The 24,430-nt window shown below is 42.2% G+C and overlaps 1 protein-coding gene across 1 annotated transcript in view; it reads right to left on the bottom strand.

The window, feature by feature from the left end:
• PTEN (phosphatase and tensin homolog) overlaps positions 1–21,663 on the bottom strand; it is a 65,507-nt gene extending 43,844 nt beyond the window's left edge. Inside the window, exon 1 of the mRNA XM_075841201.1 lies at positions 21,295–21,663. Within this exon, the coding sequence (XP_075697316.1) occupies positions 21,295–21,373 (79 nt within the window). The 5' untranslated portion in view covers positions 21,374–21,663. The remainder of the gene's footprint in view (positions 1–21,294) is intronic.
• Positions 21,664–24,430: the final 2,767 nt, after the last annotated feature.

The raw sequence follows: 24,430 nt of genomic DNA, 5'->3' as shown, positions 1-24,430 counted from the left end.
AAGACTACATGTTTTTCTAACTTTGCGCAAGCCCCTTTAAAGGGAATGTGTTGCCAGAAAAACATGTTTTTTTTTTAAAAATTAAACATTTAGTGTGTGGGCGATTAAACACTGTTCAAATTTTTTTTATTTTTTTGCACGAGTCCAGGTAATATTATAAATTTTTTCTAATTTATAATACTACCCATTTTTGGTCACTAGATGGAGCTAGTTCCCAAAATTGCAGCATTGCAACATTGGGTTAAAAGCCCTCGCTCTAGTGAGCTCTCAGCATCCCCCCCTCCTTTATCCTGGCTAGTGCCGGGATAAACGAGGGGTTTGAAAGGTTTAACCTCCTACACTGTGTGTCGCCATTTTTTGAGGTAACCCACAGTGTAGTAGGTTTACATACAGTAGTAAACACACACAAACACTAACATACATTGAAATCTCTAACCTGCTCCTGCCGCCGCGGCTCCCTCCGGCCCGTCCGCTCCCTTTGCTGCCGCTGTTCCATGTGCACAAGTCCGGAAGCCGCGACCGGAAGTAGTAATATTACTGTCCGGCCGCGACTTCCGGTCCACAGGAAAATGGCGCCGGACGGCGCCAATTTCGAATAGGACTGTGTGGGAGCGGCGCATGCGCAGTTCCCACACAGACGCCGTACACGGCAGTCAATGGGACGGGAGCCGTTCGCAGTCCCTATGGGACTGTGGCTGCCGTATTCCATGTCTGTGTGTGTCGTTAATCGACACACAGAAATGGAACAAAAAATGGCAGCCCCCATAGGGAAGAAAAAGTGTAAAAATAAGAAACAGTAAAACACAAACACACAAATGAAAATAAACGTTTATATTAAGGCACTAACATCTTTAACATATAAAAAAATTATTTGTGATGACACTGTTCCTTTAAGGCCCCCTATGACATGTGAAGGCCGTAGAGTATCTTCTACCCAAGTTAGGATAATCCTAGAAAACACACGTTTGCGCTCCACATTTTTCAGTGACACCTCTGCTGTGTACTGTGATTTACAGCAAACATTAAACTCCAAATGGGAATTTTCATGTTTGTGCAACTTATCAATAGCTTATTAAAGATATAGATTTACCAGCCCTTTCTATATCTTTGTCCTTCGATATCAAACAGGTCAGCTCTAAACAATTGCAGCAAATTGTAACCTCAAAGCAATTTAGTATCTAATGGCAACCGAAACAAAGCGATTGTGCCTGAACTACAGGAGGAGACAGAGCCTTCTATACTGCAAAGCGGATCTCAAAGTTCAGGAACACAATAGCAAATGAACAGAATTTAAAAAAAAAAAAACATACAAAATAAAAACAGAATACACTTGAAGACACTAAATACAGCCAAAAATATTTCCATTTTCTGCCTGATCACTACTAATGTACTCTGTGATCGCTGGAAAAGTGTGCTAAGTGCAAACTGGCACCAGTTGTAAGAAAGATATCGGTCTGAATCCAATCTACAAACCAAATTAGACCAGAAACAACACGGTGCATTTATTTACACTTTGGAAACTATATCTAAATATCAAAAGCCAAAATGGGTATCTGGGAACTGAACCAGTAGTGAACTCTTTCAGGTCTGCAGAGAAAGGAGTTAAAATCCCAGTACAAGGAATAAAGCCATGTCTGTTCTCAGCTATGGTGCAGACTCTCTGCAGTATCTCCTCTTTCAACAGTGAGTACTTTGTGCTCCGACTGCCACAACCAGTCCAAGGAAAACGCCTTTGGTATTTTCAGCATAGGGGATACATTCATGGTGTCTGCCAAGTTCATTTCTGAAGTGACTGTACTTGAAAACAGCACTGTTATATTCTAAACTTCAAATCCTGGGGCAGGAAATAATCCTTTTTGGCTTGAATCTCTCCTAGAGATGTTCTTCGAAGAATGCCTGTTTCACTCGCTCAGCATGAATAGTGGAGAGCACTTGTGGATCAAACATGTTCGAGGAAAAGGGATTATGAATTTGACAGTACACTGCATCATAAATGGACCAAGTAATCACAAATAAAACAAGTACTAACATACCAGGCTCTGGATTATTTGATGGGATACACATTCGGCCTGTGAACGCTTCCTATTACATTGTTGAACGCAAATCACAAAATTGCACGGCTAACAAAAGAACAATAATCACCTTTTGAACCAAATCGTAAAAATAGTAAAGTTCTACAAAATCCAGGAAAAGAAAAACAATGAATACGGAATAGCTCCCTACTAGACGATGCTACAAGGATCTCTGGCATGGTCAGTGCAATCTATTTATTGGAAGAGTTCCAGAATATAAATGGCGCTTTAGGAAGACACAGAGCAAGTGTAATAAAACTAGGGGAACGTCACAGATGTGTACCTTCCCACCCATATTACATTCTCAGCATCTGTACACTATCGGCTGGCACGCATCAATGACCTATGTTTTCAAGCAGACAACAGATGTGGTGCAGGGTCAAAATGTATCAAATTGCATAGTCACAGATACAAGTGTCCACAGCTGTCCCCCTTCTTAATAAAGCTCATGTTGGTTATACAGAAAGGCAAAGCCATGTCCCACATCGGACGTAGTCCGTATTATTAATTTTTTCTTGATTTTATTACAATGCCATGTAAACCACAACTCATTTGTTCGTACTTCACCATGAACATCTCCCATAAGAGCATGTGACAAAATGAACACAAAATATTTAAATCGATCAACTTTCTGTTTTTAACTTTAAAAATTCTAGACACACAAATCTTGATATTCACTAAAAGCATCCACAAATATCAAGTCGCCACAGCTATTGAGTGCAATAGCACCCTATACATGTAGTGGACATGACTATTTAAAGAGGCTCTGTCACCAGATTTTGCAACCCCTATCTGCTATTGCAGCAGATAGGCGCTGCAATGTAGATTACAGTAACGTTTTTATTTTTAAAAAAACGAGCATTTTTGGCCAAGTTATGACCATTTTTGTATTTATGCAAATGAGGCTTGCAAAAGTCCAAGTGGGCGTGTTGAAAAGTAAAAGTACAACTGGGCGTGTATTATGTGCGTACATCGGGGCGTGTTTACTACTTTTACTAGCTGGGCGTTCTGATGAGAAGTATCATCCACTTCTCTTCAGAACGCCCAGCTTCTGGCAGTGCAGATCTGTGACGTCACTCACAGGTCCTGCATCGTGTCGGCCACATCGGCACCAGAGGCTACAGTTGATTCTGCAGCAGCATCAGCGTTTGCAGGTAAGTAGCTACATCGATTTACCTGCAAACGCCGATGCTGCTGCAGAATCATCTGTAGCCTCTGGTGCCGGTGTCCTCGCTCGTCTGACACGATGCAGGACCTGGGGAAGTGACGTCACAGCGTGATCTCTCGAGAACACGCTGTCTGCACTGCCAGAAACTGGGCGTTCTGAAGAGAAGTGGATGATACTTCTCGTCAGAAAGCCCAGCTAGTAAAAGTAGTAAACACGCCCCGATGTACGCACATAATACACGCCCAGTTGTACTTTTACTTTTCAACACGCCCAGTTGTACTTTTGCAAGCCTCATTTGCATAAATACAAAAATGGTCATAACTTGGCCAAAAATGCTCGTTTTTAAAAAATAAAAAGGTTACTGTAATCTACATTGCAGCGCCGATCTGCTGCAATAGCAGATAGGGGTTGCAAAATCTGGTGACAGAGCCTCTTTAAAGATGTGCCCGTCCAGTCACCTAAACAGATTGAGGTGCCATGAAGACTGTCAGGTGACCTGCCAATCGACTGTAGGATATGGCCCACTTTGCAAGCATGATGGGAGATTCTTCCTACTTCTAATAAACTGCTCCACACTCTTGCATGTGTCCTTCACAGGTATGTCCGTACTTTTACAGGGTATAGCAAAACGTAATCACTATAGCTTATATTAATCCCCCCCAACGTTAGTAGGGGATGCAACTTAGCAAATAGTCTTGATTAAAGATCTACCATTGTGTGTCTACGGCTCCTATGTAAATCTAGGTCTCCATGGTTACAGACTACAAACAAACCCTGTGTAGTCTGACCCTGCAGCCTTACATCTGTACGCTACTTCTTGTTAATCTATTGTATACGTAAGCAAGTAGGGAACAAATGACAGGGTGTATGTAAGATTGCAGGATCAGGATACTTCCAAAAGGTGGATATAGCATTTAAGCGAAAACTATACTAACTTGTTAACTTCTTCTAGAGAGCAATTTATCAACTAATAATTTATCCACCCAAGAGTGATTTAGATCCTTATAGATTAGAGTCCAGTTTTACAGTATTTTGGAACTGCTACGTTTTAATATTTCCTTTCTCAACCAGCCACTTTACCAAAGTCTATGCAAAGCTCATTCCTCGGTTCTAAAAATGCCAGAAAAATAGCGTATTACATATCATGTCGAACCTATTTTTGGACAACTGTAAGATGAAAATATAAATTGTAAGTTATCTAGGTGTGGCTATAAAAACTGGCTATCCGTATCATAAGGCCAAATGCAAACAACGCGTTTTACGCGCAGATTTTCCTGCGGCAGATACGCAGCATAATATAGTACCATCAAAAAAATATATAGATTTTAAGAAATCTCATCTTCTACACAGTGCAGATTCTTTCCACACGTAAATTGACCTGCGCTGCGTATTTAAAAATCTGCACTGTCAATTTATCTCGTGTTTGCCAATTATTATTTTTTTTTTTAAATCTGCAGAATAAAACCGCACCTATTTCCGCATCAAAACGTAAAAACCGCACATAAAAACACAAGAAAAAACACCATTAGGCTATGTTCACACAGAGTATTTTGGGGGAGGAATATCTGCCTCAAAGTTCCAAACGGAATTTTGAGGCAGATATTCCTCCCCCAAAATACTCCGTGTGAACAGCAATTATCGCGCCGTTTTTCGCCCGCGGCCATTGAGCGCCGCGGGCATAAAACAGCGAGATATACGCTTTCTCCTGCCTCCCATTGAAGTCAATGGGAGGTCGGAGGCGGAAGCGCCCGAAGATAGGGCATGTCGCTTCTTTTTCCCGCGAGGCAGTTTTACTGCTCGCGGGAAAAAGACGCCGACGCCTCCCATTGAAATCAATGGGAGGCGTTCTCGGGCCATTTCTGCCGAGTTTTGCGACGCGGTTTCCGCGTCAAAAAACTCGGCAAAAGACCCCGTGTGAACATAGCCTTAAGTGCGGATTTTAAATGCATTTATTTGATGCAGATTTTCTGCACCATATTACGCAACGTGTGCATGTCGCCTTAAAAGGTAACTAAATGTTCGACAAACTTCAAAAATGTCAGTGACATGTCAGAAGTTTTGATTGGTGGAGGTCTGAACACCAAGACCCCCACCAATCGCTAAAACGAAGCGGTAGAAGTGCTCGTGTGAACGCTGAGCTGCGTTTCGGAACGGCTTTTTCAGGAAATCAATGAAGCGGTTTAGGGGCTCAATAGAAAGTCTATGAGCCCTTACTCCGCTTCAGTGGCTTTCCGGAAAAAGCCGAACAGAAAAGCAGCAGCTCAGCACTCACACTTCTGTCACTTCGACTTAGCGATTGGTGGGGGTCTCAGTTCTCGGATCCCCACCAATCAAAACTTCTGATAGGTCACTATGACATTTTAGAAGTTGGTTGAACATTTAGTTACCCTTTAAAGAGTAACTACACTTTCAAACTTTTGATAGGTCAGAGACATACCAAAAGTTTGGATCGGTGGGGGTCCGGGTGCTGAGACGAAGGTACAGAAGTGCTCAGCTGAGCGTCCAGCACCTTTGGCTGTAATCAGTGCTGCCTGTGAGGCTGAGGACTGCTTACATAGATGTTCTATGAGAGCCATCTTCAGCCTGACAACGAGTGCTGAGCACAGTCGAAGGTGCAATGCGGTCAGCTGAGCGTTTCTGCGCCTTTGTTTCAGCAACAGTGTGGGTCTCCGCACCCTGACCCCACGGAAGCAAAACTTTTGATATGTCTCAAGGACATATCAAAAGTTTGATGAAAGTGCAGTTCCTATTTAAGGAACGCAATAATAATGACAAATACCCTGCAAGTATATCTTCAATATCAAGTAAATTCCAGATTACTTTTAAAAAGAATCAGAGCAGATTAGAAAAAAACAATTGATTATTAAACAAGCAGTGGATTACCTAAAGCAGACGAGAAGCCATCACTGGTCAATGAACAAGTGCTCATACATTAATGGCAGTCACAGCGACATGTCACCAGCAGCAACATCACAATGCATGGTCTGTAGGATCATCCCAGCTTTACTACCTGTCCACACTGCAATAATATGGAGCTTGATCAGGCATGTAACCAGAACGCATTCATTACAAAAGGAGAGAGCAAGGGGATTAGACCCCCACCGTTTATTATGTTACCAAGATAACTTGGTAATACACTGGTTCTGCAAAGCAAATGCTAAATGACAAGCTCGACCTTTGAGGCTATTTTAAATTATTGTATTACACTGGAAAAAAACAAAACCGTAAAGTACCCAATGTGTCTAGAAATACTTTTTTCTATTAAACTGTACAGAATTTTTTTCCCAGGCCACAAAAATGTTGCAATGGCTGCAGGAGGAGTCTGTCTGGCTTCTAAACAATACAGTAAGTTTACATCTCACACATATTAGAGAACTGTAGAACTAGTAAAATCAATAATGTGTTAGAAATAGAACTGCGGGGCTGCTGGGAACGTCAGATGCCAGCCGCTGCCTGATGGAGTGGTGTGCAGAACAACGAACTAATTTATGGCAGCCTGTATCCTGTCACTGCTAAATTACATTGTAAGAGTTAGCTGCACGGACAATACAGGCTACTGTAACAGACGTGTATATTCTCCTGATGTGACCTGCAGGCCATAGGCTGCTCAGAACTTAACCCCTTTAGGACGCAGCCTGTTTTGGCCCTGTAGCACAGCCGATTTTTTCAAATCTGACATGTGTCACTTTATGTTGTATCTCCGGAATGCTTTTACCCATCCAAGCAATTCGGAGATAGTTTTCTCATGACATATTGTACTTTATGATAGTGGAATAATTTGGCCGATAAATTTAAATTTTGGTGTTTTTCAGGAATAAATATTGGAGAAAATTTGCAAAAATTTGCATTTTTCTAAATTTAAATGTATCTGCTTGTAAAACAAATGGTAATACCACATAAAATAGTCACTAGTTACCATTTCCCATATGTGTACTTTATATTTGTATCGTTTGTTGAACATTTTTTTATTTTTCTAGAACTTTACAAGGCTTAGAACTTTAGCAGCAATTCCTCACATTTTCAAGAAAATTTCAAAAGGCTATTTTTACAGGGGCCAGTTCAGTTCTGAAGTGGTTTTGAGGGCCTTATATATTAGAATCCCCCAATAAATCACCCCATTTTAAAAACTGCACCCCTCAAAGTATTCAAGACAGCATTCAGAAAGTATTTGAACCCTTTAGGCGTTTCACAGGAAATAAAGAAATGTAGAGGGGAAATGTAAAAATGTCTCTTTTTTTTTGCCAAAATTCATTTGTAATAAAAAAAATAATTGTGTAACACAGAAGGTTTTACCAGAGAAATACAACTCAATATTTATTGCCCAGGTCCTGCAGTTTTTAGGAATATCCCACATGTGGCCCTAGTGCCCTAATGGACCGAAACACCGACCTCAATAGCAAAGGAGCACCCAGTGGATTTTGCAGCCTGCTTATTTTTAGATTATATTTTAGGCACCATGTCGGGTTTGAAGAGGTCTTGTGGAGCCAAAACAGTGGAAACTCCCCAAAAGTGACTCCATTTTGGAAACTAGACCCCTCAAGGAATTTATCTAGGTGTATAGTTAGCATTTTGATCCCACAGGTATTTTGCTATATTTATTGGAGTTAGTCTGTGAAAATGAAAACCTACTTTTTTTCTGAAACATAGAAATTTATAATATATACAAGGAATAAAGAAAATTCACCCCAACATTTGTAAAGCATCTTCTCCCGATTACGGAAATACCCCATATGTGGTAATAAACTGCTGTTGGACCCATGGCAGCGCTCAGAAGGGAGGGAGCGCCATTTAGATTTTGGAGCGCAGATCTTGCTGGATTGGTTTTTAGTGCCATGTCGCGATTGCAATGCCCTGGAGGGAACAAAACAGTGGAAACACCCCGAAACTGACCCCATTTGGGAAACTACACCCCTCAAGGAATTTTTCTAGGGGTATAGTAAGCATTTATACCACACAGGTCTTTTGCAGAATTTAGTAGAATTAGGCCGTGAAAATAAATATAAACATTTTTGTCCACTAAAATGCTTAATTTTTTCATTTTCACAAGGGATAAAGGAGAAAAAGTCGCCCTAAGTTTGTAACGCAATCTCTCCCGAGTATGACAATACCCCACATGTGGTAATAATTTATTTTTTTAATAGAAATTAATTAACCTTTGCAGGACTGATCCTTTTTTGCTTTTCCATTTTAGTTTTTCACTCCCCGCCTTCCATAACTTTTTTATTTTTCCATGAATTGAGCGGTGTGAGGGCTTATTTTTGGCAGGACGAGCTGTAGTTTTTATTGGTACCTTTTTTTGGTACATGCAACTTTTTGATCACTTTTTATTACATTTTATTTAGAGCTTTGGTGGCCAAAAACAGTGATTTTGGCATTTTAAATTCTTTATTTCTTACGGCTTCATAATGCGCTATAAATGACAATTTTACTTTATTCTGCGGGTCGGTACGATTACGGCGATACTATATGTATATAGTTTTTTTATGTTTTGCAGCATTTGCACAATAAAATCACTTCTTTATAAAATCATTTATTTTCTGTGTCGCCATATTCTGAGAGCCGTAACTTTTATTCTTCAGTAAGGGCTTGTGTTTTGCGGAACAAGTTGTAGTTTTTATTGGTACTATTTTCGGGTACATGCGACTTTTTGATCACTTTTTATTCTAGCTTTTGGGAGGGGTGGTGACCAAAAAAAAATAGTGATTCTGGCATTGTTTTTAGTTTGTTTTTTTTGCGGCGTTCACCGTGCAGTAAAAATAACATTATAGTTTTATAGATTGGGTCGTTATGAACGCGGTGATACCAAATATGTGTACTGTATTTAACGGTTTCATTTTTTCCCTATAATAAGAGACTTATAGGGAAAAAAAATCTTTTATTTTTACACTTTTGTAAAACATTTTTAACTTTTTTTTTTATTTTTTCTTTACTTTTGACACTTTCTTTTTTACCTGCAGCTCTTATCGCTGCTAGAATGCATTACACTACCTAGGTAGTGTATAATGTATTCCAACTGTCAGTGTGACGTCACAGTCACTGACAGTTAGTCTACGAGGAGCAGCAGAGGCTGATCCTCATAGGCTTGCATACATGGCAGGGGGCTGCTGATGTGCTACAAACCCCCTACATGCTGAGATCGCAATCGAGCCCCGCATGTAACGGGTTAATTGCCAAAATCAGCGGCAATGAGCCGCTGATAGGCAACAGTGGTGTGTCAGCTGTCAGGGACAGCTGACCTCCAGGTTCCCGATGCACACTGGTCGCCGACACTGTCATAGACAGTGTGCATTGCGAACGGCAGTGACGTCCTGTCACTCTGACAGGAAGTCTATCAGGAGACTGATCCTGATAGACACGGAGGCCATTACTTGGCCTCCGATCGCCATGCTAGCCATCTGCAAACCTCACGATTTCATCGTGAGGTCTGCCGATGAGCTAGAAACCCCTGAATGTGGGGATTGCAATCGATCACCGCAATCAAGGGGTTAATTGCCGAAATCAGCGGAAATAAGCCGCTGATCGGCATACAGTGGAGTGTCAGCGGTCAGGGACAGCTGGCCTCCCGGTCCCTGTGCGCTAAGACACTGGCTACATGGACGTACACTGGACTGGCTTATACTGCAAGATATTCAATTAACATTATATTAGTACATTTTAAAAAGATATTTTTATTATCTTAATCAGAAACATAATTCAACAAACAATATTCTTACCTTGCAGAATGCTGCAGTCTATTCAGATTTTTACTGAAGATTGAAATATTATAGCATCAGTGTAGAACGTTCGGGTTTACTGCAAATCTATAAATTGGGGCCACCTATGATTGCCAGTCGTAAAGATATTGATTGTTTTAGGTACTCACATTGGCACAAAGATGGTGTGCAAAAAGTGGGCAGGAGTAAAACATGGGCAACCCAGAGGGACACTACCATGTGCCAACAACATAACTCAAATCATATACATTGACTACAGGTAACAAAGAGCATCTAGATAGTAAAATGGTGCATGCAACAATTGTATACCTCAAGAGATTTTATGTGCTGCAATAATCAAACATTGCAATGCTGTAAGTATGGTAGTTATCACCGCTAATGTTAACCTATTTGGGGGGTATAGAATTGCATTTGTACATGCTATTTTATGCGCCTGCGAATTGATGAAAAAAAAAAAAAAAAAAAAAACAATCATTCTGTATAGCAGATGTTCTAAATCACTGACTAGTCCAATCGTCAATTTGGCTACCAATTATAAAAAATATAAAAATGATCAGGAGGAAGGTAATTCATTAACCCACAAGTTTGCTGCAAGCACCTAGCTTTTTAGGCTATATTCACATCTATAAAATTTCCCCAAAAAGCCTACAGTACTTCTGCCCATCCTTTGCTTACATAAGCCAAACTTTAATAGCTCATGTACATTTACACCAAACTAAGCAAAAGCAGACTGGCTGTAAGGCACTGTTCACATTTAGTCAAAACAGAACCAATTATAAGCCAAGAGGGTCAGTGGAGCGCCGTGGGTATTCGTCATACAACAGATCCAGCAGAGCCGGTTACAAAAAATAAATCCACATCACAGATGTGAACAGAGCCTAATACGGACTTTCCATAAAATACCATAATAGACAGGCCCCCTCAATCTTTAAATAGGATGTTGGGGCCAGTCTCCCTACATGATGGAGCTCGTCAATAGATGCAGGAAGTCTTGCACAGCAGTCCGTGGACAATGATTTTAACGCACATCGTGCAATGCTTTTCCTTGAACAGCATTCTCTTTTCTCAGCCTAGTTTAGCGGTCCGGTGATATGACAAGGGTTGTTCAAACCTCTTTAATGACCAAGTTAGGGATATCAATTCTGCCAGTTCAAACAAGACAAACTAAACCGGTGTACATACACTAATAATTGTAACATTTTAGCAGTGAAAGTCATCCCCAATAAAGCCATAAAAATCACCAAAATACCAAGGCACTGGGACCACTGATCACTGCAAATTAATTTCTGTTTGGTTTCCATATACAAAGTATTGAATATCGGTACATCAGACATGATAATTGCACTTAGGCCTCATGCACACAAACGTATTTTTGTCCTCCCGTAAATACGGGTCCTTGGTCACACGTATTCGACCCGTACTGCACCAGTATTTACGGAACCGTGCCCGTAAATACGGGTCCGGTGTCACCCGTATTCCATCCGTATTTACGGGCACGTTTTCGCTGAAAAATTACACTGCAGTAATCGGCAGCCCCTTCTCTCTATCAGTGCAGGATAGAGAGAAGGGACAGCCCTTTCCGCAGAAAAAGTAAAAGAAATTCATACTTGCCGGACGTTGTCTTGGTGACGCGTCCCTCTCTTGACATCCAGCCCGACCTCCCTTGATGACGCTGCAGTCCATGTGACCGCTGCAGCCTGTGATTGGCTGCAGCGGTCACATGGGCTGAAACATCATCCCAGGAGGCCGGACTGGAGGAAGAAGCAGGGAGTTCTGGGTAAGTATGAACGTCTTTTTTTTTTACACGTTGATCTATATTGTGATCGGTACTTTCCTTCCAGGGTGCTGAAACAGTTACTGCCGATCGTTTAACTCTTTCAGCACCCTGGACAGTGACTATTTACTGACGTCGCCTAGCAACGCCCCCGTAATTACAGGTGCACACATGTAGTCACCCGTAATTACGGGAGCCCCATAGACTTCTACGGGCCTGCCCGTGCCGTAATTACGGCCTGAAATAGGACATGTTCTATATTTAACGGCACGGGCACCTTCCCGTAAGCGTACGGGGAGGTACCCGTGCATCGCTACACCGGGTGGGGGGGGGGGGGCAATGCATCACTATCTACATGACATTCATATCCTGTTGTGGCAAAAAGAGCAAAATTAATACGAAATTGTACACCCATTAGCATGAACAGGTTTAAAGCAGACGTGTAACAAAACGATAACTGCATTTCTACAAGTGAATGGGCAGTGGAAAACAGTCAAAAAATACAGGAAGATCATATAAGAAGAAAGCACATGCTGGACAGATTTTCTTGAGAGCTGCCATAGTTAGCAGAGCTTTTCATACCGATTCTGATGGGAAAAGGTGTGAGTGACACTAGACCGTATATAATTTATAAAGGAATAAATGGAACATAGGATTCAATGGCAGGCGAATTCACAAATACGATTCAGGAGTCTTCAAATAAAAAAAATTAAAAGAATTTTACAGCCCTAAACACAAATAGCATTTTGCAGAAGTCAGTGCAACCATCTACAGAATGGCTTCTTTCAGATTATCATTTCTAAAAGGGAGGAAGCATGTGATAGTTATGTGCTGTGCCACCAACAGTGACAATCCTGGTAACCAAACCAAGCCGCTCCACCAGAGGTGCAATCTAAGAAACAACATTTTATGTAAATTAAACTTGATCATTAGATATGGATATATATATATATATATATATATATATATATATATATATATATATATATATATATATAAATGAGAGAGAGAAGATAAGAGAAGAGGAGAGGAGAGGAGAGGAGAGAGACACACACACACACACAGTGTCCATAGATACTCCGGTCAAAGAACTCCAAAGTCAGTGAAAAAATAAATCCACTTTTTCCACTAACTTTGGAGTGTTGTCCCGTATTTTGGAGTTCTTTGACTATAGATATATCATAAAGGTCTGCAACTTTCTAATGTACTTTGTGTTACAATTGCTCACTATTTGCATGATTTGGGTTTGCAGTAGGAAACCCCCGGAGAACCCTTTTAATCCCCATGCACACAGCCATACCTAATGGAACAGTAACTGGCACAATAGGAGGTGCATGGGATCTCCAGGTACTTCATATCTTCAAATCCACACGAACAAAAATAAAATTGGCACGCTCCATTGTCTGCTGCATTACAATGTATTTTCTCCTAGCTAGAGGTGAAATTCCTTCAACATGGCATATGGCGGAATATAGAACTTGCATGGCTATGTTGCATGCACAAGGCCTTGGCTTATTCAGATTTTTTGCATTCTTTTCGCCGTGTTTTCACAAAAGTTTTTGCATTTTGCAGCGTTTTTATTGTGGTCAAAGTAAAATAAAAAGCAACTTGACCGCAACGTATGAATGAGTTATTAAAGAGGCTCTGTCACCAGTCTATAAGTGCCCTATCTCCTACATAATCTGATCGGCGCTGTAATGTAGAGAACGAGTGTTTTTTATTTTGAAAAACGATAATTTTTGAGCGAGTTATGAACAATTTTAGATTTATGCTAATTCGTTTCTTAATAGACAACTGGGCGTTTTTATCTTTTTACCAACTGGGCGTTGTAAAGAGAAGTGTATGACGCTGACCAATCCGAATCATACACTGCTCTTCATTCATTTTTAGCTGTGCTGTCACATACTCCCACATTAACTTTACTGAAGTGTCTTGAGAGTGAATAGACCTCCAGCCAGGATGCGATGTCTATTCACACTCCAGACACTTCGGTAAAGTTTCTGTGGGACTTACTCACAGCACAGCGTGATCTTGCGGTGCTGAGAGAACAGCTAAACATGAATGAAGATAAGAGTATGACTCAGTCACTGATTGGTCAGCGTCATACACTTCTTTACAATGCCCACTTGGTAAAAAGTTTTAAAAAAAACACGCCCAGTTGGCCATTAAGAAACTAATTAGCATAAATCTAAAATTGTTCATAACTTGCTAAAAAATTGTCGTTTTTCAAAATACAAACCACTGTTATCTACATTACAGTTGATTCTGCAGCAGCATCGGCGTTTGCAGGTAAGTCGATGTAGCTACTTACCTGCAAACGCTGATACTGCTGCAGAATCAACTGTAGCCTCTGGTGCCGATGTGTCCTCGCTCGTCTGACACGATGCAGGACTTGTGAGTGACGTCACAGCGTGATCTCTCGAGAACACGCTGTGTCTTTGCACTGCCAGAAGCTGGGCGTTGTGAAGAGAAGTGGATGATACTTCTCGTCAGAACGCCCAGCTAGTAAAATAAGTAAAAACGCCCCGATGTACATACACATAATACACGCCCAGTTGTACTTTAGAAAGCCTCATTTACATAAATATAAAAATGGTCATAACTTGGCCAAAAATGCTCGTTTTAAAAAAATAAATAAAAACGTTACTCTTATCTACATTGCAGCGCCGATCTGCTGCAATAGGAGATAGGGGTTGCAAAATCTGGTGACAGAGCCTCTTTAAAGAGACTCTGCCACCACATTATAAGTGCCCTATCTCCTACATAAGGAGATCGGCGCTGTAATGTAGGTGACAGTAATGCTTTTTATTTTAAAAAAAAACGATCTTTTTTCACAACGTTAGGAGCGATTTTGGTTTATGCTAATGAGCTTTCTTAATGCCCAAGTGGGCGTACTTTTACTTTCAACCAAGTGGGCGTTGTACAGGAGTGCATGACGCTGACCAATCGGCATCATGCACTCCTCTCCATTCATTTACACTGCACTAGCGATATAGTTATATCACTATGTGCAGCCTCATACACAAACCCTAACATTACTACAGTGTCCTGATAATGAATACACATGACCATCCAGCCTGGACGTCATGTGTACTCAGAATCCTGACACTTCTGACTCTTTTTTTTTTTGCGAGATTCCGGCAAGTGAAACCAAATCTCGTTTAGCTCCGTGATCTCGCGAGATTTGGTTTCACTTGCCGGAATCTCACAAAAAAAAAGAGTCAGAAGTGTCAGGATTCTGAGTACACATGACGTCCAGGCTGGATGGCCATGTGTATTCATTATCAGGACACTGTAGTAACGTTAGGGTTTGTGTATGAGGCTGCACATAGCGATATATCTATATCGCTAGTGCAGTGTAAATGAATGGAGAGGAGTGCATGATGCCGATTGGTCAGCGTCATGCACTCCTCTGTACAACGCCCACTTGGTCGAAAGTAAAAGTACGCCCACTTTGGCATTAAGAAAGCTCATTAGCATAAACCAAAATCCCTCCTAACGTTGTGAAAAAAGATCGTTTTTTTAAATAAAAAGCATTACTGTCACCTACATTACAGCGCCAATCTCCTTATATAGGAGACAGGGCACTTATAATGTGGTGACAGAGTCTCTTTAAGCAATCAAACCTTATGTCCCAAACACAAAAGGCAAATTTTCTAAAGAAGTTTCACCTGTTATCTAACACCATATGTTCAAGGACCAATCTACTAGAAAGAGACTACGCCAAACATTAGTAACATGCTAAAGGTTTATAGATTAAACTGTAAAGAACCTCTCAAAGACTCCCACAATTTCAGCAAATGCACAGTAGTTTTAAAATAATTGCACCTGCTATCTATTTAAAGGTAAACTCCAGGAAAAAACTAAACCCTGCTCAGGTACCTGGGGTTTCTCTGATGAGGAGATAATTGGGTTCTCTCTCTTACTGCCTGACTACCAAGCTGCAGCATGAGCAGAATTCTGGATAAATATCCCCTCCGCTGCATATCACAGAGTCATTTCTGTAATACAGGAGTCAATATAAGGTCGCATTCATTTGACTGTATTCGCAATTCATTTTAAAGGGGTTGTCCAGCCATATGAAACTTTTCGCAAAGTGCTTACAATGCTATAAAATAACACAAGTAGTAAAACACACCTTACAATTCCCAGGTCCCCCTCCAGTTTCTGCTCTTCCTGTTCCAGCAATGACATAGCGACAGAATCACTGGCTGTGGCATCGACCTCAGTGGTGTTGATATGTCACTACAGCGGTCACATGTCGTGACATCACATAATCACAGGAGCAGAGACCGGCAGGGGTGATATGGGAACCCCACTAAATTAATATATTTTTTTGCAAATGACAGGAGCGGATATCATCAGAGTAAAGTTCGAAGGCCTCTCCTAAAAATTATCAATCGATTTCTTATCAGTGATGCCCAAGAACTGCAGATCAGTGCTTCCTACCAATGAGAGGCGCTCTAGTTGTTGATGTAGCTGGCGTGGCAGTTTTCACAGTAGTGATTACCAGCAGCAAAATATAGACATTGACCACCTGGCTCCTGCAATTTGACCAGACTTTCCTAGGACGCCTACCTCCGTTTTGCACCATATATCCCTGGGTTTGGGACTATTTCAGATAGCTGCAGAAGGACCTGGTACGCTGTAGTTCAAATAAACCGACTTACATCACCATTAAGTTCTGGTGTGATCCAAGTTGGCTTCCATAGTACAACAGTGGGTCCACATTTTGTGGCCCTATGTACCAGGCAGTGTAATTCTCTATACAGAAAACAAATCTGTATCATGGCATCCACTACAGCTGCAGCCTATCCTCACAATGTACAAATGTCAACACTTCTAGGATGTGCAAAAGACCAAGTTTCACTTCTGTAAAGTCTAGATCTTAAAGAGGCTCTGTCACCACATTATAAGTCCCCTGTCTCCTACATAAGGAGATGGGCGCTGTAATGTAGGTGACAGTAATGCTTTTTATTTTAAAAAAAACGATCTTTTTTCACAAAGTTAGAAGCGATTTAATTTATGTTAATGAGCTTTCTTAATGCCCAAGTGGGCGTACTTTTACTTTCAACCAAGTGGGCGTTGTACAGAGGAGTGCATGACGCTGACCAATCGGCATCATGCACTCCTCTCCATTCATTTACACTGCACTAGCGATATAGATATATCGCTATGTGCAGCCTCATACACAAGCCCTAACATTACTACAGTGTCCTGATAATGAGTACACATGAAATCCAGCCTGGACGTCATGTGTACTCAGAATCCTGACACTTCTGAATCTTTTTTTTGTGAGATTCCGGCAAGTGAAACCAAATCTCGTTTAGCTCCGAGATCTCGCGAGATTTCGTATCCATTGCTGGAATCTCACAAAAAAGAGAGTCAGAAGTTTCAGGATTGTGAGTACACATGACGTCCAGGCTGGATGGTCATGTGTATTCATTATCAGGACACTAGTAATGTTAGGGCTTGTGTATGAGGCTGCACATAGTGATATATCTATATCGCTAGTGCAGTGTAAATGAATGGAGAGGAGTGCATGATGCCGATTGGTCAGCGTCATGCACTCCTCTGTACAACGCCCACTTGGTTGAAAGTAAAAGTACGCCCACTTGGGCATTAAGAAAGCTCATTAACATAAATTAAATCGCTCCTAACTTTGTGAAAAAAGATCGTTTTTTTTAAATAAAAAGCATTACTGTCACCTACATTACAGCGCCCATCTCCTTATATAGGAGATCGGGCACTTATAATGTGGTGACAGAGTCTCTTTAACCTGAGCATTGCTACCCATCACAGGCACACAACAGTACATTCAGCAGTCCGTCAAAGGAAACTATATCACAGAAAATTATTTATATATCCTTAAAGAGGCTCTGTCACCAGATTTTGCAACCCCTATCTGCTATTGCAGCAGATCGGCGCTGCAATGTAGATTACAGTAACGTTTTTATTTTTAAAAAAACGAGCATTTTTGGCCAAGTTATGACCATTTTTGTATTTATGCAAATGAGGCTTGCAAAAGTACAACTGGGCGTGTTGAAAAGTAAAAGTCCAACTGGGCGTGTATTATGTGCGTACATCGGGGCGTTTTTAATACTTTTACTAGCTGGGTGTTCTGACGAGAAGTATCATCCACTTCTCTTCAGAACGCCCAGCTAGTAAAAGTAGTAAAAACGCCCCGATGTACGCACATAATACACGCCCAGTTGTACTTTTGCAAGCCTCATTTGCATAAATACACAAATGGTCATAACTTGGCCAAAAATGCTCGTTTTTTAAAAATAAAAACGTTACTGTAATCTACATTGCAGCGCCGATCTGCTGCAATAGCAGATAGGGGTTGCAAAATCTGATGACAGAGCCTCTTTAAGTCACCAAGAAAGACAGCTAAAAACGAAGAAAAAAAACATGCACCAACGCTCAGAACGCTACACAGCTATTCTTGTCTAAGAATAACGGATACAAGTGAAAATAAAATGGGCAAAAACCTGACCCACATCTCTTTTCCATAATCAAAATGCACAACATTTTGATCATCTATATTTTGCAGACTAGACAGCTCTAGGAAATATCCTGTCATTTCACAAGCAGAATCGCACTACTTAAAATTGAGAGAGGACTGGAAGAAATTCTATGACGTCACCTCGCGATCTGCACTGGGCTCGTTCATCTGACAAGTAACACCAATGGAGAAGGGACTGAAATCATGTTAACAGAATGCTGCTGAATGGCTGTGGCGATATATCCTCTACAGAAAAAAAAAAAACAGCTTCTGGATTAGTGCCACAGCAACTAGCGATCCTCTACCAAGGGAACAAAAAAACGACTGCAAGAAATCTGATGCAATCCTTGTATATGCAACCTTCATTTTTATCTGATCTGTGACTGAGCTCAGGCCGCAGCAACAATGGATGATTCTCGTTCCCTCCGTGATATGGAAGTAGTGAGTGAAGGCCCAGAATCAATTAGGGATACTACAAATGCATCTTCAGCACCCAATAATGTCAGACAAATGCAGCAGAAACAAGAATTGAGGTTATATATTAGGACAAGATGAAAATTCAACAAAAGACTCAATGAACTGGTCACTAGTCTTTATCTCGAATACAAGTTCATATTAAACCACTGTGCCTTCACCCGCTGCACATAACCAACGCACAGATTAGAAGCAAAGAGTCTGACATGTAATAACCTACATTGAATGTATCACAGTCAATCTTCATGGTGAGTGGGCAGTGTTGGCATATACCACCCCCCCCTCCACCCAATTTGTTAAAATTTATGAAATCTGTTACTACCAACAGGTTTTTCAGCTATGATTGCGGGCACCATCAACCAGATTTTCTTTAATTTACATAATTACGGTTGCATCTACGGGACCGATATTTAACAGATTAACAAGTTTATTTGTTCCGTCCGAACATGTAAGGCTTCGTTCACATCTGCGCCAGGGTCCCGTTCCTTCTGAGCTTTCTGTCAAAACGGGACCCTGACTGACAAACGGAAATCAAAGGTTTTCATTTCCATCACCATTTATTTCAATGGTGACTGATCCGATCCCAATGGTTTCCATTTGTCTGAGTAGTGCAAGGGTTCCATCGTTTTGACAGAATCAATATCAATTCCTTCAAAACGAAGACAAACGGAAACCATTGGCACCGGAGCAGTCTCCATTGAAATCAATGGTGATGGAAACGGAAACCTTTGATCAGACCTGCCACCAAACCACTAGTAGCCTTACGACACCTGCCACCAAACCACTAGTAGCCTTACGACACATGCCAAACTAGTAGTATATGACACCTGTCAAACAATCAGCCGGTTACGATAAACGCCAAATTAGAAGCATATGACACCTTCGGGAAACCTTCAAACTTAACAGCCAAAAAAAACACTCAAAATAAAAAGGACTAAATGAGAAAATGTGAAGTCCCCAACCCCAGTCAGTGCTGTATAGGACAATAATAAAACAAATACTAACCATTTATCACAGGTCCCAAATCTACATCAGGCTATGAAAACCTTGACATGCAATGATGAGACCTGCAACATACAGCAATGTCAGGTAATAGACTAGGCTACAACGACCCGAAGCCACCCATCCATGCCCAATGACTGCCATGCTAAAGCAGCACCCCTGGGATGGATGAATTCCAGGAACCAGATAGCTAAGCCGTTTTAAACATCCGCTGCCAAACTTTTTTGGGATCTGATGAAAGCTTTTCTAACATAGCAACTAAAAAAAAAATAAAAAAACAAAACGAAGTGTGTATATATATATTTAGTTTTTTTAGTAATCCATGCAGATCACAAGAGCTAGTTCTTCTAGTTATCCACTGATAACCAAAATCAGACTTAGTTATGTAAGAACTTATCCACATTAACAGAACGTCACCCTTTACAGCCCCCCCCACCTCACCCACTGCTATGACAACTGCCATGGCCAACATGGATACGTCTTGTCAAAAATCAAACGGTTGCAATTTAAAGCAGCAACAAGGCCTCAATTACTGCATAGAGGGCACTTTAATAAGGCTTCGTACACCCTGGCATATGGGCTTCTGTTTTTACAAGATCCATTCTCCCCTCCTCCCCCATTGACTACTGGATAGAATAGTGCCGCATTCACCACTATTGCGGCCCACCAAAAAGCAACATAAACCTGATCAGAACGAACGCAGGAACCTCGCACCACAGAATCCCCAAAATCTCCCTGCAAGTCCAAATTACCCCCATGTAAAGGATTCACAATGCACTGGCTAACATCTTATAAGGCTCAGTTCATACTTGTGTTGGGTTTTCTGTTCTACTCGGTCAAAGAAGCAGAAGTGCCAGTTCCATGGCACGACTGTCACCAGCAGCACCTGACGGAACCCATTAACTTTAATTGGCTCCATTCGGTTTCCTTCACGGTGTTCGTCGCTACCATTAAACATTGCTCAATTTTTTACAGCATTTCGGACCAGATCTCCGGACCTAACGGAGTCTCCGACGCAGATGTGAACGCTAAACCTGAACTACAGAGAGATGTAACCAATCACCACAAAACAAAGAGGAATAAAAAGAATATCTACCGGACAGATGTCCCCAATACAGCAAGAGGTTCCTAGAAGACAATGTATTGCCCTCTGTTAGCAGCCATTTTAGGCTTAGGAGAGGCTAATGTTAATGGGGTGACTGACAGGAAGTCCAGAAAAATGTCTGCCCCCATGATCACCGCTGCACCTCACATACCTCCATTGCTGAGCACCTCCAGACATTGGGATATAGATATTTGCAGCTCTTACTTTCATAAGTGGAGGAGCATAGAAGAAGTGCATGGTGGATCTAATAGAATTCCAGCACACAACAGCAATAAAGGCCTCCAACTCTGCAAAGGGGGCACTCTACCAACAAACCTGCAAGACCAGATCTCCCAGACCTCTCAATTAGAAAGGGATCCACAAGGCAATTGCAAAATGATCAAACAGCAGCAACCCTCTGCCCGCTCCACCATCCAGATGCCCAATGACACCATCAATCGAGCGGATGGGGGCAGTTGCATTAGATATAAATGGATACAGGTCAAGTCCAAGTCGAATCCATCCTCCTGGTATCGCCTTTTGTTCCTGCTGACGAACTCCTTGATGATGGCAGTCATGTCGGGGAGCCTGGGGGTGGGGAAGAAGGAGGAGAGGGGGGCTGAGAGGTGCTGCTGGTGGGGGGCAGCAGCAGCCCCGGCTCCGTGATCGGCCTCCTCTCCCCGGCCGTTTAGGTCCCCTCTCCGCCCCCTTCTCCTCCTCCTACTGCTGCTGCTACTCCGGGGGCTGCCGGGGGAGGCCAGAGTATGGCCGGAGGGACAGCAGGACAAGTGGGGGGGATGCGGCCTACTTCCTCCGAGCGGTTCCAAGTATAAAGCTCCGGTGTATCCTGCTAGTCTCTCCGTCGTTCGTGCTATTCAAGTCCTTCCCGAGTCTCCCCTCCACCCGAGCCGGGCTCGGTGTCGTGATCCTGAGGGGAAAGCTGGGTTCCCGGGGCACTGCGCGGTATTCCTTTTCCTCAGTCGATTCTTGTTACGGATCTCCAGATCTTTATGCAGCCGGTGCAAGATGGACCGGTGTGGTCGGTGCAGGAGCCCGCCTGCCGCGTCTCATGTCTCCGCCACCACCGCTGCACGCTCAAGCTCCCATCATGGCTTCCCAGCGAGAGTCAGCGAACGAGCGACAACGCGTATCCCTCCGCGGCCCACTGCTCAAATCACTCCGCCTGCTTCACGCAACATAGTCCGCCGCGCCACATCATCCGTCAACGGGATTTTGAGGCATTATCTCAAATGGGGAAGACTGATATTATACACTGGAATTCAATCATATGACCGTAAAATGTGATGACTGGAGTTCAGTATAGAAGTAGAAAGATTCCACATTTGCGGCGGAAGGATATTTTCGTAGTTTAATAGCAGGGACTCTTTTTTGTTCCTTGAGGAGGGGGAGTCACGTGGTACATAAGTGGGGAACTTTTGCAAAATGTCATTTTTTTTCTGCACTTCATTTCCCTCTCTTCCTCTTGCATGCAGAAAAAAAAGTGAGAGGCCTTAAAGCTTTGGGGGAAGGGGGAGAGTTTCTGCAAGGATTTCTCCTGCAAAAAGAAGTTACATTTTTCTTCTGTCATTGTAATATTGTTACCTCATAAAAAAAAGAGAAGCCGTTTATTTTAAGTTTTATATATATATATATATATATATATATATATATATATATATATATATATATATATATATATATATATATATATATATATATATACATTTAATTGTAGTGTGCATGTTCTCTTTTAATAAGTATGTACAAACAAATATATTAAAAAATTGCTCTAATATCAATCTTATAACTGAAGTGAATTCCCTGACCAGTAAGACTGTCCTGATAATACACATACAGGGCCCCTGTGCATGAAGTGTGTGTGTGCCCCCCCCCCCCCCCCCCTCCAATGAATTATAAAAAAATTTGCTATATTCTTTAAAGAATTATTCTTTTTTAAACTGCACACTTGTCACTCATACCACTGGACACATGCTTCAAAAAGCACCAACTATTTGCTGGAAATATGCTGCACACGCGCCACTCACATGCTGTCCTCATGCCACAATGTACCACTCATGCGCTGGACCCATGCTACACATGCCCCACTTATATGCTGTACTCATGCCACAATGTACCACTCATGCGCTGGACCCATGCTACACATGCCCCACTCACATGCTGTACTCATGCCACAATGTACCACTCATGCGCTGGACCCATGTTACACATACCCACTTACATGCTGTACTCATGCCACAATGTACCACTCATGCGCTGGACCCATGCTACACATGCCCCACTCACATGCTGTACTCATGCCATAATGTACCACTCATGTGCTGGACCCATGCTACACATGCCCCACTTACATGCTGTACTCATGCCACAATGTACCACTCATGCGCTGGACCCATGCTACACATGCCCCACTCACATGCTGTACTCATGCCACAATGTACCACTCATGCGCTGGACCCATGCTACACATGCCCCACTTACATGCTGTACTCATGCCACAATGTACCACTCATGCGCTGGACCCATGTTACACATGCCCCACTCACATGCTGTACTCATGCCACAATATACCACTCATGCGCTGGACCCATGTTACACATGCACCACTCACATGCTGTACTCATGCCACAATGTACCACTCATGCGCTGGACCCATGTTACACATGCACCACTCACATGCTGGACACATGCCCCACAGATGCAATTCATACATTTGACACATTTCGCACAAGTGACGCTCATACACAGGACACATGAGGCAAAAGCGCCACTTACACACCGCGCACACATAGGACACATACTGCATCTGTGCCACTGATATCTAGGGCACATGCCACAATTTCATTACATAGCAGCCACTCACACTTACGTGATCTCTTTTACCCATTTCTGAAATCTGGTAAATTGCCTGCAGGTTGCAGAAAGAGATCTCCCTCTGAGACAAATCCATGCCCCCGAATAAGCGAAACCACATCCACTTCACAGTTAAGCCACACCTTATTCAACCATCGCTGATTTACTGGTAGCTTTCTAGATAATCCTGGCCAAACGTTGCAGAGTCAGTTCCTGCCCTGTAATCCTGCTGTTGCAGAGTCAGTTCCTGCTAATGCAGAGTCAGTTCCTGCTCTGTAATCCTGCTGTTGCAGAGAGCGCCCTCCCCTTGGGGTCCTGTGCAGCTGCGCTGGATGGACATGCAGTGTTTCTGCTCCTGGTATTACTTAGCCACTCGGTTTTATTGCTGCTGTATTTTATCGCAGATGTGAAATGTGAGTTAAAATGTGTTTCCACTGAATTGAACATGCCATAAAACTATTAGCTGTGGGGGTCCGACAACTGGGCCCCTCCATAATCCTAAAATCAAGGGGTTCCAGACAAGGGTTTATACACCATATAAACAGCCTAGGCAGCTGCTATGGCATCAAGGGGAAGGGGGTTCAACTCAGATCAGCCTCCTGTGTAGACCTGCATAAAGCTTTCCTTTCCACAGACCCCGCTGTTAGCCAAAAGGAAAAGCAGGGACAGACTGGCTGTGGTCACACTGTCCTTCTCCTCTCCAAGGGAAAGAAAGGAAGGGGATAACCGAACACTAGAATGATGGTGCCCCTCTATGTACGTCC

This window comes from Rhinoderma darwinii, chromosome 11 (genome assembly GCF_050947455.1).
Source record: "Rhinoderma darwinii isolate aRhiDar2 chromosome 11, aRhiDar2.hap1, whole genome shotgun sequence".
NCBI lineage: Eukaryota > Metazoa > Chordata > Amphibia > Anura > Rhinodermatidae > Rhinoderma > Rhinoderma darwinii.
This window is presented reverse-complemented; position numbering and strand designations above follow the sequence as displayed.